At 47.7% G+C, this 17,500-nt stretch overlaps 2 protein-coding genes across 2 annotated transcripts in view; both read left to right on the top strand.

The window, feature by feature from the left end:
• The first annotated feature begins 162 nt into the window (after positions 1-162).
• Positions 163-8,932, top strand: serpinf2a (serpin peptidase inhibitor, clade F (alpha-2 antiplasmin, pigment epithelium derived factor), member 2a). The gene is made up of 9 exons (XM_084474022.1): positions 163-253; positions 3,581-3,648; positions 4,223-4,475; positions 5,085-5,228; positions 5,565-5,607; positions 5,862-6,007; positions 6,602-6,744; positions 7,025-7,229; positions 7,837-8,932. Exons 2-9 carry the CDS (start codon positions 3,586-3,588, stop codon positions 8,415-8,417), a joined length of 1,578 nt encoding a protein of 525 aa, XP_084330148.1. The 5' UTR covers positions 163-253; positions 3,581-3,585; the 3' UTR covers positions 8,418-8,932.
• Positions 8,933-9,711: 779 nt separating this feature from the next.
• The window catches only part of serpinf1 (serpin peptidase inhibitor, clade F (alpha-2 antiplasmin, pigment epithelium derived factor), member 1), a 10,862-nt gene continuing 3,073 nt past the window's right edge, over positions 9,712-17,500 (top strand). The window contains exons 1-6 of the mRNA XM_084473744.1: positions 9,712-9,824; positions 12,454-12,517; positions 12,691-12,880; positions 15,179-15,334; positions 15,844-16,047; positions 17,449-17,500. The exon at positions 17,449-17,500 is cut by the window's right edge and continues 88 nt beyond it. Coding sequence (XP_084329870.1) covers positions 12,455-12,517; positions 12,691-12,880; positions 15,179-15,334; positions 15,844-16,047; positions 17,449-17,500 — 665 coding nt within the window. The 5' untranslated portion in view covers positions 9,712-9,824; position 12,454. The remainder of the gene's footprint in view (positions 9,825-12,453; positions 12,518-12,690; positions 12,881-15,178; positions 15,335-15,843; positions 16,048-17,448) is intronic.

The raw sequence follows: 17,500 nt of genomic DNA, 5'->3' as shown, positions 1-17,500 counted from the left end.
TTAGCATGAATTATTGAGCAGTTATGAGCAGATGACCCACAGCCATGGCCAGTGAGATCTATGATGAGTGTTTGGGTGAGGAAAGAGGCATGATTCTTACAGCGGTCAATCATTAATAGATCAACACACAGAATCATAGATTCTTAGTACAGGAGCCCAGTTTCCAGCTGGGGGGACATAGATTGTATCTCCCTCTCACTCATTTCCTCCGCCATTTTAACCTCTATTCTCTTATCACCTGCGTCCCAGCCAGGTGAGTTGTGATCATCTTTGTTAATGTCTTTTGTCGGGGCTCTCTATATATGGGGCAATGAGGGCAGCCCCTAAATCCAGCTCTCTAAATGAAGTGCCAGGGATATGCTTTTACTTTTAGGTGTCAGCTTCTCTATTGGGCTTACAGCTTTTCAGATTTTCCTGCAAACGCTCCTTATTTCAACAAATATCCGTTGCTGTTAAGATTGTGCGAAATCAAACCAAATTTAAGTTGACGCTATATGCCATATTTGTTCATTTTACTTTGCAAATAACTGACCAAACAGAGTCCAGCAAAGTCAAATAACACAATCTGAATTTAAGAAGCGGAACTGATTAATCGTTGTTCTTCTATCAAAGCAGTAGCTACTAAATCGTGGAGGAGCCCTTTCACGGCTCCAGATTCCATACATTTTAGGGATATAAACCAGTCAGATATGATTAACCGAAAATAGTCAATTTTATTTCTTGTTTTGATACTGTTTTGTTGGCTATGCATTTATTACTGGATGTATCCCACACTCAAACAAACGATTACATTTTCTCTCCTTTCCATAAGCAGAATGAGCTGATCTTTATATCTTTGTATCAGTTTTTTCGCAATTGCCTCGATCTTCAGGCACAGATTTTAACCTGATTAGGAAGAAAAACAAGGTTCCAATCTCACCCTAGCTCATCTCCAGATGTTTTCCTCGACTGCCAAAGGTACATTTGTTGTAAGCTATAAAAGCAGCTAAAGTGGCCACTAAGTCGTTTTGGGGACCTTGGAGACATCAGAGTATGATCAGCGATTCTTTTAACTATGTCCAAAGGGCCGTTGAAGAAGCCCAAACCAGTTGGCCACTCATACAAAGGTTTTTCTAGGTATGACAGGGTTTGCCATGTATAACCAAAGTGAACGGCTATGAAGTCTACAAAGGTTCTCATTGGCCAAGATCACCAACCATCACCAAGTAGACATCGCCTTTTATGAAACTGCTCAGTTGTCCCAATTGCAGAAAACACGGTCCCTTTTGCTCGACCACTACTACTACTACTACTGCCTGTCTGCTCGAGTCAACAAGCATGAGCGATCACGCGTTAGAGAAGTGAGTCTGAACAGGGCCATCGGGATGTTTTTTGCAGCCTGATTTCGATCCGGAACTAAAACGACTGCGTTTCCATCACCCATCTGGAAATCAGATCACTTGAGGCTTCTCTTGGTGTCGAGCCACTGCAGACGTTGATGGATTTCCGAGCTAAAGTCTCCAGGGGCCAGTTCACCTCTAGCTCCTCATTCCAGCTCCCCGGCCTCCTGTGGCCCCAGATTGTGGCTGATGACTACAACCGGCTTTGTCAGGTTGTCCCCTGGACTTTAAAGCTGCACTGCTCCAGAGACAACCTGGACTGTGGAGGTCCGTGGATGTTCACCGTCCTTACTTAGCACAGGCTTTAGGTGGAGGAAAACCTGTTTAGGTTTTGCTCGTTACAAGCTCCCTTTACTCGTTATGACTGCTCTTAGCACCTGGCGCGTCACAGGCGTTACCTTCCTGGTGTCAGGGGACCGGTGTCACTCCATCACCAAAATACAACCAACCTCACATACACCACATGCAGCCCCCACCACGTGTACACACACACACACACCTCTCAATGGGCCAGGAGCGCACAAACCAAACCGTACAGCAGCACGCTAAAGAGAGAGACACGTGGTGCTTCAAAATGTCGTCTGAGGAAATATGGGTGGCTGCATCTTCACTGGAAAGTTTGCTCCTCTGTTGTTGTTGTACTGGCACTAGCTTTAGCTAGTACGCTAATAACGCACCATCACGACATCATGAGCTAACACGGACGAGTACACTTTCCAACGACATGCTAATGCTAACATGCTAACACGCTATCGTACAAAACGTACGCAGGCTTGTCATTTGACCGTTGACTGCATGCACTGACAATCTTGCACACACTCACACACAATTTAATATGCATGCTAATAATTTATGCTAAAGCTTGCATGTTGCTATGGCAGTCTGCCGGGTACGTAGGGAGGACATGGTGGCCCGTTAATGGCCATGCACAACACTCTGACTCCACAAGCACAAGCAGTAACCTGGACTACTTGGTGCTGGTTCGGCTGACCTCTGACCTCCTATACTCTCCCCCTACATATCTACATAACGGTCCTCTTGTCAATGTATGCCAAACGGTTTGACGTTGGTTGTGGTTCGGTGTTGATACCGGCTTAGACACTGCGGACGCTTAGCAGGAGAAAGAAAAATTAAAAATAAATTAGTTTACAATGGTGTGCTTGACTTGCACCCACACGGATAGGAAGGAACAAACAACCTTTGTTCTTCTGACAAACATAACCGTATTGGAAGGAGAGATGAACCCTGGAGTGACTCCGGTCTGCACGGACTGACTGACTGACTGACTGACTGACTGGGCGCCCATTGGTTGTTTGATTATTTTGAAAACATGAATTATTGCGTGAGGAAGCAGGAAAGTGGAATTTGTTTGATTTCGATTTTCACAAACCAATGCAGCTTGCGAGGATGATTCGTTACAAGAGTTAATAAAACTAGAAGTAAAAAGTATTTACTAAAAGTAAATACATGAAACAAAATGGTAAATATCCAAGCAGTGTTAATATTGGGAAGAAGGGAACGCAGTCCATTTGGCAGCGCCAATAATAACATCATGTCTGTTAACGTTTATGACATTTACATACATGATGTAGAGAATTGGTATCATGTATATGTATATTACATTAACATACATGATTTTATTACTAAAGCATGTATGCAGTGTTGTGCATGAACTAGTTCAAAAGAACTAGTTCATTGAACAAGTTCATTTTTCTATGAACTTTGAACTGAACATAACTAACCCTTTAACTAAAGAACTTGAACTTGAACTAGTTCAGATTTTGTGACGTTCTGAATTGATGCTTAGGTCCAGATGACATGTTTATTAAATAGAGTTACTGCCTTAGTTGTGATGAATGAAACAGGTGTACAAATAATATCCACAACAATCTGAGATTGTAGTGATGGGCAGCAGGTAATGGAGAGGATTCATTTTAAAAGATAAGCACAGAATACTCACTCCAACTGTTTTTCTTCGGTTTCTAAAAGAACTAATGTCCAGTTCACTAATTAATGAACTGAACATGAACTAGTTCAAAACTGAACTGGTGAACTATGAGCGTGAATTCATTCATTTTCTTTTGTATGAACTGAACTTTGAACTGGTTCATGTGAAGTGTGAACTTGCACAACACTGCGTTATTGTATGTTACTGTAACATACATCTGACAGGGAGTGTGTGTGTGTGCTTTGTGCTCCAGGTGTCATGGAGATGAGGCTGTTGCTGCCCATTCTCCTGCTGCTAGGAGCCGGTGAACGGGGCCTCAGTGTACGAACACTCCCTGGCTGGACGCTCTCTCTCTCTCTCTCTCCCGGGAGCATGGCCTCTTTCCCTCCGTCTTCATCCCCGTCTGTCTCTCTATCTCTCTCCCCATTCTTTATCCGATCTCGTTATTCCTACCGTTCTCCATCACTCTCCCTCTCTTCGTTCATCTCTTTCTGTTTCTCTTTCTCAATTTCTCTCTTCATCACTCTCTGCCTGTCTCTCTTTATCTTTCCCTTTTTGTATCCCTGTCTCCTTCTCTCTGCCTCTGTCTTTATTCCCTTTCTGTCTGTATATATCTTCCTCTCTCTTTATCTGTCTGTGTGCCTGTCTCTCTCTCTCCCTCTCTCTTTCTCCTCATCCCCTCTCTCTGTCTATCTGTCTGTCTTTCTCCATCTCTCCCTCCATTTCCTTTTGTCTACATGTCTCTTCATCTCTCTTTCTTTCTTCACGTCGTCCCGACGTACCTCTGTATGAATTCTTGCACCCCCCAAAAAAAAGAAAATCATACTACGATTTTCATCGAAACGCAAAGCAAAGCAAAAGAATCTCTTTCCCCTTCTTCGTCTTCCCCCTGCAGGACCCCAGCGCGGCCCCAGAAGCCTCTGGAGCCGTTCCCGCCCCAGATGCAGGCCAACAGTACGTGGCGGAGGGGGCACGACGGGCCTGTGGAAACCTCCAGATGTTTAACAGCGTGACGCTGGGGCCACTAGGGGGCAGCATAGAACGGCTAGGCCTTCAGCTCCTGGAACTGCTGCCCGGGGGGCCCCAGCAGCCCAATGTCCTCATATCCCCCTACAGCCTCTCTCTGGCCCTTGCACAGCTGGCTCTAGGTTTACCTGCTGCTTTATTTGACTCTCTTTACACCACTCTTGTTCTGTACTGTCCTGCTTCTTGCCGGTTGGTGCTGTTCGCTGTCCGATTCAACGTTGATCGCGCGCCCTGCACTGAACGTACAACGTGTTGCCGTAGGCCTCTGAAGAACGAGTCCCGCCTCCCGAGGCCTCCCGGTTCCCTCGGTCAAATGTCTACGGGGGAATAACACGGGGTTTATGAACGATCGTACATAACAAACTCTGTAGGTGGCGGAGAAGTAAAAGTTGCGTCACGTTTTGAACTACACACATTTACTAGTTTCGACTGTGTTTTTGGATTGTCGGCGCCGTTAAAGTAGTAAACGATTATAAATGCTACTTTAACGGCACCGACAATCCAAAAGCACAGTCGAAACTAGATGGTAAAATGTGTGTAGTTCAAAACGTGACGCAGCTTTTACTTCTGCGCCACCTACAGAGTTTGTTATGTACGATCATTCATAAACCCTGTGTTATTCCCCCATAGACATTTGACCGAGGGAACCGGGAGCCTCGGAGGCGGGACTTATTCTTATTCAGAGGTCTGTGTCTCCTACAGCCGAAGCTTACAAAAAACCTCCCTGGCAGGTGCGCGGAACGAGACGGAACGACTGCTGCTGAAGAGTCTCCATGGAAACAACATCAGCTGTTACCACCACACCATGGGGGGTCTCCTGCGACACCTGAGCAACAGCTCCCTGCAGGTGGCCACGCGCTTGTACCTGCGCCAAGGTGCGTGTCTGGGTCGCTATGAACGTGAACGTCGTTAGCCTGATGGCCGTAATTGCCTCAGACCTATTTTAAGGTTAATCTTGTATTCAGCGTCAAAGTCAAATATAGAGTCAAATAGATGACTTAAGCAGATAGTGATTATGGAATGTCAAACACACTCTGATTGGCTTAGGATATAGCCAATGGGGCGCAGTGAATCAGCAGCATTAGGAGAGTAGAGTTAGGTTAGACGATTTGGCCAAAATAAGATTTTGGCAATTATACTATGAGGCTAACGATATGTGGCTATAGAGTTCTTAATCGCCGCATTCCTCCTTCCCTCTGTTTCTTATTCAGGGTTTGATGTGAATTTGTCCTTCCTTGAGAAGTCCATGGCCAGGTACGCAACCATTTATTAATATTAATGCCATTCCGGAGATACCTTCCTCAAAAATGAAGTGCCTTCAGGCTTGACTGTGGGAATGGGAATCAAACCCAGATGACAAACATGACAGACATTTAAACTATGATGAACTACATACCAAATGCAATCACTGTTTTAACAATGAATCTTTGTTTTCTTTGTTCCACCAGTTGAATGAAACAGTCGAGAGCTCTAAATGAAGTTCAAATGTTCTCGTGTTGTCCAATCAGGTATCGAACGAGCCCGGCTCCTCTGCTCTCTGTGGAGGACGTCAACCAATGGGTGAAGAACGCCACCAATGGACAAATGGTGAACTTCCTGGAAAGCGTTCCTCACGATGTGGTGCTCATGCTTATCAACGCCGTGCACTTTAAAGGTAGTGCACCACCTTCTGGAACAGTCAGACGGCACGCAGACTTAAAGCCCCGTCCCAATACCTCCCCTAACCCTAGATTTTTGCCCTAACCCTAGATTTTGCGCGTTCTCGTGTAGGGGTAGGGTGTCCCATTACTGTAGAGAGCAAGGGGGAGTGCTATTTTAAAACAAAGTGGAAGATTTACTGTTGAGGGCACTCAAAAGCAAGTGGAAGTTTTAAGGGGGGAGAAATGGGACAGGGCCTTAGTGTGATGTGATGCAGGCGTTGCCGTAAGACATGAGTAACCTGAGTTTTGGCACTGAGATGCTGGCTCCCACGTTCGTTCTGGGTTTTGACGTCAGTCAGTGTAACTCCAGTCCCTCCTCTGGGATGGCCTATTGGCCTTCAGATAGACACCTCTTCTTTTCGCTATCAATGATCATCACGTAATCAGCCATGAAAATCTATATAATGTTTAATGTAAATTGCTACTTGGCAAATATTCCCAACATAGAAGCATAGAAGCTATAGGATGCCGATTTCTGCAGCAGCATACATTGCTCCTCACTCACACGGTTCTTCATCATCGCGTCATTCCTTCCTGTGTTTTTACAGGCGAGTGGCTGACCCGATTCAACCCCTCGCAGACCTCCAAAGGGCTGTTCTACGTGGACGAGCAGAACTCTGTCTCGGTGGACATGATGAGGTCGCCCAGGTATCCACTGCGCCTGCTGCATGACGCTGAGCTGGAGGCCACGGTACTGGCGTTGACACTTCCCTCCTTGTCGTCAAAGATATGTCATGGGACATGTTGTGGCTAGCCAGTTTATCAGAGCGGGGCTGTGGTTCTATTTTGGATAGTGGGAGTATTTGGACAGAGACACCAATGACAAAATCCATCACCTGATACAATTTCAGCCAGAAAGTGAGGGCAACAGCAAAGGGTTTGATATCCGGGGGCTTTGACGCCAAAGAAAAGTAGGAATGACGCCACAGACCTTAGCACACTTATATTTTCCACTTCTCTCTTTTGTCCAGGTTGCCTGTTTTCCCTTCAAGGGGAACAAAAGCTTCCTGGTCGTTCAGCCAATCCAGGGAAAGGGAAACGTGTCATCGCTGCTGCCGAAGCTCAACCTCTCTGACCTGTACAGCCGGCTGCCCGCGGAGCAAACCATGCAGGTGGCCCTGCCCAAGTTCAGACTGCAGTACCGCCTGGAGCTCCAGGAGCCCCTCACCAGTCTAGGTAGGACAACGCCGGGCTCAGCCAGAGGACAGGATGGGGTGAGGGGAGGGGAGGGGAGGGGAGGGAGCTGGTCTGGGTCTCGGGATACGGGAGTGAGTGGAGTCACAGTCGAGACGGGAGTGGGTGGAGTGATGCCAGAGATGGGTTTGAGTGGAGTGACAATAGAGACGGGAGTGAGTTGTTATACTGTACATAAGCGACGTGAGCGAGTGGAGTCAAAGTCGAGCCGTGGAGTGGGAGGACTCATCTCAGAGATGGGGGTCAGTGGAGTGATGGTGGAGACAGGACGGGACAGGAGCGAGGGTTCATTTAACTGACCATCATGAGTCCTCTGCTCCCTGCACTGACCTCCCTTCACTTCCATCAGCTCAGGAGGTAGAGCGGGTCGGCTGGTAACCGCAAGGTCGCTGGTTCGATCCCCGGCTCCTCCTAGCTGAGTGTGGAGGTGTCCCTGAGCGAGACGCCCTCACCCTGACTGCTCCCTGACCCGCTGGCTGTCGACCACCTGCGTGGTCGACTCCGCCGCCGTCGGTGTGTGAATGTGTGCGTGAATGAATGGGTGAACGCTTTATAATTGAGGACCATTCACTACGTCCTTCACCCTCAGGTCTGGGCTCCCTGTTCTCCGGTCCTGACCTGTCGGGCATCACGACGGCGCCGCTGACGGTGAGCTCCGTGCGTCACGCCAGCCAGGTGGAGCTCAGCGAGGAGGGCGCCGAGGCGTCCGCCGCCACCGTCACCACCGCCCTGCGCTCCGTCTCCTTCTTCTCCCTCAACGGGCCCTTCTTCTTCGCCCTGGTGGACGACGTCTCCCGCGCGCCCCTCTTCATGGGCGTGGTCACCAACCCCGCCCCCGACGACGCCCCCATGCCCAACGACGAGCCTCGCCGCAACGCCTCGCACGGCGCCGGAGCCGTCGCCGCCGCCGCCGCCGCCGCCGACGACAACAAAGCCGTCGATAAGGAGCAAGGGGACGAGCCGAAGACTGACTCGGGGCCCTCGGCGGCCCCGGACTCGGGGTACGGGTATGTGCCCCCCCCACCGGCCCCCGCTGCTGCTGAAAAGGCCCCCCTCCTCCAGCAGCAGTCCCTCCCCAACGAGACACCGGGGGCACCAGAGAGCATCGGAGGCGGAGACCAGGAGAACAAGACTAGCGGCCCCGAGGTGTCCAACGCGATCCCCACCTGAAGCTAGCGTGACGCAGCAGTGATCAGTGTCATTGAAGCCACTACACCACCACCACCACCACCCATGACCTGCATCCTGTAAGCCTCACTGAAATGTTTATTGAGTGTGTGTGTGTGTGTGTGTTTTGATCACGTCATGACACACACACACACTTTACACGCGTGTGCGCGCTGTAATCCCTGCATCGATAATGCTCATATGGAAAGCGTCAGTGCGTAGGATATGAAAAAGTGTAGTCGAATAGTTGAGAGAACGATTATTATTGCATCCTGTGTCTATGTGCTATCTTTTCATCTCACTCTGTGGTCGTAAGATGTTCGTTCATCCGTGCCAGGTTTTTTTGTCAAATCTGCGTTGAGACATACGGGGAAAGGGTTTCATATTAACTTATAATGCCTATTATAAGGCATTTATATAAGTGTTTTAATAACGTGGTTGATTTTAGGGGTAGCCGACACCATTTGATTCACCATGAAATTCCTGTTTGTATTAAAATAAAGTAAAATTCAACTGTCGTATGGGTGTCACTGCTTACTTATGTTAGCCCGGCGCTAAGTAGACCTCGGGAGTTGAGAGGGGGACCATTTGCAGTTCTTCTCATCATCTCACGACGGAACACCGTGGAGATGGTGTCTCAAATCTGTGTTAGGTGGAGGGTGGGGGGGGGGGGGAGCAAAATCGGATTCAGTTACATGAGTATAGTTGCAAGAGAGAGGGAGGGACTGATATAGGGAAATCCATCTCCGTTACAATGTTTACAATGTTACATTGCTTGGTCAAATATTCGTATTTTTTAAAACATAGGCCTACTATAATAACTGCCATAAACAGCTCATAAGAAGGGTAGAGAACGGAAATAATAATAGTGATAAAACTCAGAGTGTCTGTCCCGCTCGGTTCTGCTTTTACCGTTTTTTGGAGTCTCTGAGCGACCCTACAAGCAAAACACTGGCTCGGCTGTTTGAGTTAGCATCCAAGTCCGTTGGGAGACCACGCCCATTGTGGGCTCACTACAACTTCATTAAACAGTGTAAGGTATATTAATGAATGCATAATTAAATTACAGTGATAACGGCATAGGCCATATCTTTCATTCGTAATGCACAGGCCTACACGTTAGACATCAAGCTTGGCAAGTAAACAACTGATGAATTTGATCAGGCATTTTTGAACTCGGTTCATTAAGGGAGGACACGTTCAGAACTTTTGTCTCCCTCCCAAATCACCTTGGCTTCGGCTTGGTGAAAGACGCGTCGCTGGCAGACAGAGCCGGCCGACCTGGACTCACGTCACAGCAGGGCGGGGTTCAGCGGTCCTGCTGGCTGCGCGCTCTCCTCATCATCACTGTGGAAGGTTCCTTCGACATCTGCACACACCGTCGGTTCTACGCGGAAGATCCAGAGAAAGGTGGGATTTTAACGTTTATCGAGGATATATAATAGCGCGTGTGTTTTTCTAGGCTATTCGTGTTTTTTCTACGCGATGCATGTGCTGCACGTTTGATTTGATATGGTTTTCGCCTTTAAAAGTTTACGTTCACAAACCTCTTTCTGGATGTTTTTGTGCATATGCACACATTTGTCTGATGATAAGTCCCCTGTAGTAGAGGCAAGTAGCTAGGGCTTTAAAAAAGAAGAATATATAGGCATATATATATATATATATATATATATATATATATATATATATATATATATATATATATATATATTTCATAAACAGGCCTATATTCTTTTGGAAGGTTAGAACCCAAGATATTGTATAGGCATAATGATTTTGTCTTTTTTTCTCCTTTATTCTTTACTGTTTTTTGGTTGTTGTTGTTTTTTTTACAAAAAGCGACCCATTTCAGTTAAAGTACAGCGACCAACATTTCTCCTGCCAGCCACATTATATAATTGGTCCAGTTTCTGTCCGCAAGTTGGCAAACATTTGTTGATTATTTGTATTGGTTGCCCGTTATTGCGTTACACTATACTGTGTGGCGTTCGTTATTTTCTTTTCTTTCCAGATTTAGAGCAGATTTAGAGCAGAAAATGCAACGTTTTTTTCCCTCACCTTGGCATTCGCAACAGATGTGGATAGCATTTTGTCGAGACGAATTTCAGTTTCTCTATGTGGGCGAAATAAGCTATAGTTTTAATTACTACTATAATAAATACTGTACTACTGTCTACTGTACTACTCCATACCATAGCAGAACAGATATTGCCGTTTTCAGTCCAGATTGCAGTCCAGATTTGTAACCTGTAGGACCTATAGGTCCTGATAGAGGACTTTATTACTTTAAGATATAGGCCTACCTTATTCTTTTATATAGATTTTTCACTTTGCAAAACCAGATTTTCTTCATTATTTTAACTGAAAAGCCACAGCCTTTTTTTTTTGCAATGTGGCAACATCTCAGTTGTCTCACGTGGACAAACACACGGGATGATGGATGGGTGCACTGCCAAAAGTTTCATGAGTATGTGGAATTTTCCACTGGCACATCAGTCTAGTCTCAACAATGGAGAATCTCTCAGCCACAACCCAAAACACTGGAGCAAGTGCGGTAGTGAGGAAAAGTGAGGACTAGAGGTTTCCACCGTGCAATATGAAAATCCCTTTGGAGTTATTCTTCATGGGAAAGGATAAATAAAAAGAGAGTTTAGGGTTTTTCTGCGCTGAAATTACTACAGACAGACAGTGAATGGTTAAGAAATCAGCTAAGCACCAGGGACACAGCGGAGATTAAAAACACACACACGCACACAACCACACACACACACACACACACACAAATGCACACACAAACACACACATAGTGTACGTTTAGACTTGTTCCAGTTATCTGGGAAAGCTGCCGTGAGGTTTTGGACAGATGTTGGTGGTGAAACCTTAGTTGAGGCATGCAGAGGCCCGGGGAGGAGAGAGAGGAGAGGCAAGGAGAGGAGAGAGACGAGAGGAGAGGAGAGGGGAGGAGAGGAGAGGAGAGGAGAGAGACGAGAGGAGAGGAGACGAGAGGAGAGGAGACGAGACGAGACGAGACGAGACGAGACGAGACGAGACGAGACAAGACGAGACGAGACGAGATGAGACAAGAGGAGGGAGAGAAGAGGAGAGGAGAGGAGAGAAGAGAAGAGGAGAGGAGAGGAGTGGAGAGGAGAGAGGAGAGGAGAGGAGAGGGGAGGAGAGGAGAGGCGAGGGAGAGGAGAGGAGAGGAGAGGGGGAGGAGAGAGAGGAGAGGAGGGAGAGAAGAGGAGAGGAGAAGAGAGGGAAGGAGAGGAAAGGAGAGGAGAGAAGAGGGAGAGGAGAGGGGAGGAGAGGAGAGAGGAGCAAAGGAGAGGAGAGAGAGAACAGGAGAGAAGGCGTAACGGAGGTTAAGAGAAGCTGTAATGAGGCTGACGGTTCTCTGTTGGTGTTGGGTGGTTAACAGCTACCAGATGACTAATGGAAGAAAGGTGTTTCTATGTTTGTGTGTGTGTGTGTGTGTGTGTGTGTCTCTGTGTGTGTTTGTGTTAGAAAAAGAGAGTTGGGAGTAGGGCATGCAAAATTCAGTGGTTACTACAAACTTTGAGACGGAAGGGTGTGTGTGTGTGTGTGTGTCTCTGTGTGTATATGTGTGTGTGTGTGTGTGTGTGTTTCAGCATTAATCTCTTACAGCTCTACACATTATAATGCCAAGATGGAGCTGTTTAGAGGACTCACAATACCTGGAGGTGGCCCCAGTCACGTTGTAATACGTTATTGTAATAAGTTGCTGTAATGCGTTGCTGTAATGCGTTGCTGTAATGCGTTGTTGTAATGCGTTGCTGTAATGCGTTGTTGTAATAAGTTGTAATAAGTTGTAATGCGTTGTTGTAATGCATTGTTGTAATGCGTTGTTGTAATGCGTTGCTGTAATAAGTTGTAATAAGTTGTAATGCGTTGCTGTAATGCGTTGTTGTAATAAGTTGTAATAAGTTGTAATGCGTTGTTGTAATGCGTTGTTGTAATGCGTTGTTGTAATGCGTTGTTGTAATGCGTTGCTGTAATGGCTCCCGTTGTGTTTCAGGATGAAGTGGGCGCTGGTGCTTCAGTTATTGGCGGCCGTCTGGTCCCTGGGCCACGCTCAGATGGTAAACGATCCTAACGATCCTAACGAGTTGATGACCTGACAGCAGATTGTGGCGTTAAACTAAACCTCCACAAATTAAACGTCTGTTTGTCTCTCTCTCCCCCTCTCTCTCTCTCCCTCTCCCCCTCCTCTCTCCCCCTCCTCTCTCTCTCTCCCTCTCTCTCCCCCCCCCAGGTGGACACGGAGGAGACGGCCGTGGAGGAGGAGCACGTGGAACTCTTCACCACGCCCAGATCAAAGATGGCCGCCGCCACCTCAGACTTCGGCTACAACCTGTTCCGTGCGCTGGCGGCCCAGGACTCCGCCTCCAACCTCTTCCTGGCGCCCACTAGCATCTCTGAGGCGCTGACACAGCTCTCTATGGGTGAGTCCCTCCCCCCCCCCCCCCCCCCCCGCACAGGCCGGCTCCTATTGGCTGCTGGACCTCCGAGGACGCAAGGGCTGTGATTGGTCCGCTCGCAAGGGGGGTGACGGACCCCTCACGTCCTTCTTGCGGACCCTCCTTGCGTCCACCGCGAGGGGCCGGACGACATGCACCTCCCAACAAATTGTAATCTTCCGTCGAGGCGACGCAGGCAGCAGCAAGGGGCTGTGATTGGTCCGCTCGCTCAAAACCCGACGCAGAACCATAAAGGTTCACGACTGCGTGGAAGCGTCTGCGTGGTCGTTGCGTTGCGTTGCGTTGCGTGAACGTGGGACCATAAAGAGACCATTAACGTTGTGTGTGCTGTTGCAGGCTCTCACCACAAGGTGTCACTAAAGTCCACGTTGACGAGAGAGAACCCCCCGGACAAGTACGGGCTCATTGCAAACTGCCACTGGGATATGTATATATTTAAGCAATAGATCACGACAGGCCGTGGTATACGCTCATTATACCACAGTTAAGGGGCGTTGTCCGTCCCGACGCGCAGCGGAGGGGCGGCGACCCCCTTCACTGTGGTATAATTACCGTATATCACTGACTGAAGTGATCTATTGCTTTTATAAAACGGTTACGTAAATATGGCGAAATTAAAGTCATAGACACCCTCAATTTTGAAAAAGCGAGAAAGTCGGAAAAGCATTTTTTTTAACGAATACAGAAAAGTAGTCCCTCCCGGCTGCCGGCAAAGTGTACGGCGGTTGCTATGCAACACACTAGCGTCCTTCAGAGAGAAGGCTAGAGACGGTAGCTTGGTTCGCCGGCAATTTAGCAATTTAGAAGGCTAAATTGCCGGCGACCGTGTGCCTATTGCTTTACAGGCTTTTTTTAGGCTTCAGTGAACTATGCTATCGCTTTTATATATAAATAAACAACAGTTCAAGTTAGGCGCGGAGTGATACTGGACTCTGTAAACTGAACGGGCGTCATAGCTGTGTGTATACGCTCAATATACCACGGTTGGGAACCAATCAGATCGCTTGATTTAGGCCCCCCGTTTTATAAATATATTTATAAAACGGGTGGCTTGAATCAAGCGATCTGATTGGTTCCCAACTGTTGTATAATGAGCGTATACACACAGCTTTGACGCCCGTTCAGTTTGCAGAGTTCAGTATCACTCCGCTCCTAACTTGAACTGTTGTTTATTTATGTATAAAGCGATAGCATAGTTCACTGAAGCCTAAAAACATGTTGATTGCTGGAGAGGGTGGAAATGTTGTACAGCAATAGGCACACGGTGAGTGAACTCGACAGTAGGCTAAATTGCTGGCGAACCGAGCTACCGTCTCTAGCCTTCTCTCTGAAGGACGCTACAGTGTGTTGCATAGCAACCGCCGTACACTTTGCAGGCAGCCAGGAGGAACTACTTTTTGTATTCGTTAAAAAAAATGCTTTTCCGACTTTCTCGCTTTTTCAAAATTGAGGGTGTCTATGACTTTCATTCCGCTGTACTTACCCTCCGACGTGCAGCGGAGGGTCGGACAACGCCCCTTAATGGTGGTATAACGAGCACATACCACAGCCTGTCGTGATCTATTGCTTAACTATATATATATAAACCTGTATTAGGGCTGCTCGATTTTGGAAAAAATGAGAATCACGATTTTTTTTGGTCACGATTGAAATCACGATTCTTCAAACGATTCTTTTTGAGTTTGAAAATAAAAATGCATTTAAACTTGTCTTGAACTTCAGAATCCCAAAAAAAAAAAATATATATATTTTTTTTTGGATTCTGAAGTTCAAGACAAAGTTCAAGACAAAACTTGAGAGAGAGAGAGGGAGGGTGTGTGTGTGAGAGAGAGGGAAAAATATATATAAATATATATATAATTTATATATATATATATAAATATATATATATATATTTATATTATATTTTTATATATTTTATATATTTTTATTTATATATTTCCAGTTCCAACTCGATTTTTATTAATTTGGAGATCGTTTGACCCAAGAAATCGAAATCATGATCAAAAATGTGATGAATTGCACAATTGCCCTAACCTGTGTGGCGGGCCCTAACCTGTGTGGCGGGCCCTAACCTGTGTGGCGGGCCCTAACCTGTGTGGCGGGCCCTAACCTGTGTGGCCCTAACCTGTGTGGCGGGCCCTAACCTGTGTGGCGGGCCCTAACCTGTGTGGCCCTAACCTGTGTGGCCCTAACCTGTGTGGCGGGCCCTAACCTGTGTGGCGGGCCCTAACCTGTGTGGCGGGCCCTTCTCTCGGCCAGGGGCCTCTGAGCAGGCCCAGAGGCAGCTGCACCGGGCCCTCCGGTACCACAGCCTCCAGGACCCCCAGCTGCACAACACCCTCAGGGACCTGCTGGCCGCCGTCAGGGGCCCCGAGAAGGGCCTGAAGACCGCCGCCCGCATCTACCTGGCCCGCAGTGAGTGTGTGTGTGAGAGAGAGAGAGAGAGAGAGAGAGAGAGAGAGAGAGAGAGAGAGAGAGATGTAGAGAGAGAGAGATAGAGAGATGTAGAGAGAGAGAGAGAGAGAGAGAGAGAGAGAGGGGGAGAGAGAGATAGAGAGATGTAGAGAGAGAGAGAAAGATGTAGAGGGAGAGAGAGAGGGAGAGAGACGGAGAGGGAGAGAGAGAGAGAGACAGACAGACAGAGAGAGAGAGTGTGTGTGTGTGTGTGTGTGTGCATGAGAACCTGAGTCTGTGTGTGAGAGTGAGTGAGTGAGTGTGTATGTGTGTGCAAGTGTGTGAGAGAGAGAGAGGTGTTTGTGTCCATGAGGTCCTGAGTTTGTATGATGTCCTGAGTGTGTGTCTGTGTGTCTGTGTGTGTGTGTGTGTGTGTGTCTGTGTGTGTGTGTGTGTCTGTGTGTCTGTGTGTGTGTGTGTGTGTGTGTGTGTGTGTGTGTGTGTGTGTGTGTGTGTGTGTGTGTGTGTAGGACTGAGGCCTAAGCCGGACTTCCTGGCCGCGGTGGAGAGGCAGTACGGCGTGAGGCCGCAGTCTCTGACGGGCGGGGCCAAAGACCTCAAGGACATCAACGATTGGGTGAAGCAGCAGACAGGAAACACGATCGCCCGCTTCCTGGCCAAGGCCCTCCCCCGCAACGCTGGCGTTAACCTGGTCGGCGCCGGCTTCTTTAAAGGTAAGAACCCTGTGGAAGAGTCCGGAAGGACACACATGGGGGATTTGAAGCTGAAGGATGTTTTCCTAATTTGCTTATTCTTTTCTTCTGCAACCAAGCAGGAGAGCAGCTTTCTTAGCTGGTGTTAAAGGTGCCATGACACGCCACCAGGTGTGAGTGTGATTTAGCCGTTACAGGCTGTTTTGGAAATCAGCCCCTTATGACATCACAGGGGGGCGTGTCCACCTAGATGTGTGACGGGATAGATGAGCAACGTTTGCTACGGTCCACTGGGTCGGCTGATAGACTGATCTATCCAGCGCATTCAGCTTTAGTGAATCATGTTCCTCTAGTTCTCCAGGGTCTTAACATTCCTCTACGTTCTCCTTAACGTTCCTCTACGTTCTCCAGGGTCTCAACGTTGCTCTACGTTCTCCTTAATGTTCCTCTACGTTCTCCTGGGTCTTAACGTTCCTCTACGTTCTCCTGGGTCTTAACGTTCCTCTACGTTCTCCAGGGTCTCAACGTTCCTCTACGTTCTCCAGGGTCTTAACGTTCCTCTACGTTCTCCTTAACGTTCCTCTACGTTCTCCAGGGTCTCAACGTTCCTCTACGTTCTCCAGGGTCTTAACGTTCCTCTACGTTCTCCTTAACGTTCCTCTACGTTCTCCTGGGTCTTAACGTTCCTCTACGTTCTCCTGGGTCTTAACGTTCCTCTACGTTCTCCAGGGTCTCAACGTTCCTCTAGTTCTCCTTAACGTTCTTAACGTTCCTCTACGTTCTCCTTAACGTTCCTCTACGTTCCCCAGGGTCTTAACGTTCCTCTACGTTCTCCTTAACGTTCCTCTACGTTCTCCAGGGTCTTAACGTTCCTCTACGTTCTCCAGGGTCTTAACGTTCCTCTACGTTCTCCTTAACGTTCCTCTAGTTCTCCAGGGTCTTAACGTTCCTCTAGTTCTCCTTAACGTTCCTCTAGTTCTCCTTAACGTTCCTCTAGTTCTCCTTAACGTTCCACTAGTTCTCCTTAACGTTCCTCTACGTTCTCCAGGGTCTTAACGTTCCTCTAGTTCTCCTTAACGTTCCTCTAGTTCTCCTTAACGTTCCTCTAGTTCTCCTTAACGTTCCTCTACGTTCTCCAGGGTCTCAACGTTCCTCTAGTTCTCCTTAACGTTCCTCTAGTTCTCCTTAACGTTCCTCTAGTTCTCCTTAACGTTCCTCTAGTTCTCCTGAATGTTCCTCTAGTTCTCCTTAACGTTCCTCTACGTTCTCCTGGGTCTCAACGTTCCTCTAGTTCTCCTTAACGTTCCTCTACGTTCTCCAGGGTCTTAACGTTCCTCTACGTTCTCCAGGGTCTTAACGTTCCTCTAGTTCTCCTTAACGTTCCTCTAGTTCTCCTTAACGTTCCTCTACGTTCTCCTCCAGGGAAGTGGGTGACGCGCTTCGGCCAGAGCGGCGTCATGGAGGAGTTCCAGGT

This window comes from Micromesistius poutassou (assembly GCF_964030765.1).
Source record: "Micromesistius poutassou genome assembly, chromosome: 10".
Taxonomy (NCBI): domain Eukaryota; kingdom Metazoa; phylum Chordata; class Actinopteri; order Gadiformes; family Gadidae; genus Micromesistius; species Micromesistius poutassou.
This window is presented reverse-complemented; position numbering and strand designations above follow the sequence as displayed.

What these genes read in the sequence shown, in the direction of transcription:
- serpinf2a (XM_084474022.1), top strand. Translation starts at nt 3,586, where the DNA reads ATGGAGATGAGGCTGTTGCTGCCCATTCTCCTGCTGCTAGGAGCCGGT. An exon ending in GCGCTTGTACCTGCGCCAAG is followed by an intron (nt 5,229 to 5,564) that starts GTGCGTGTCTGG and finishes TTTCTTATTCAG; the next exon opens with GGTTTGATGTGAATTTGTCC. An exon ending in GGAGCCCCTCACCAGTCTAG is followed by an intron (nt 7,230 to 7,836) that starts GTAGGACAACGC and finishes CTTCACCCTCAG; the next exon opens with GTCTGGGCTCCCTGTTCTCC.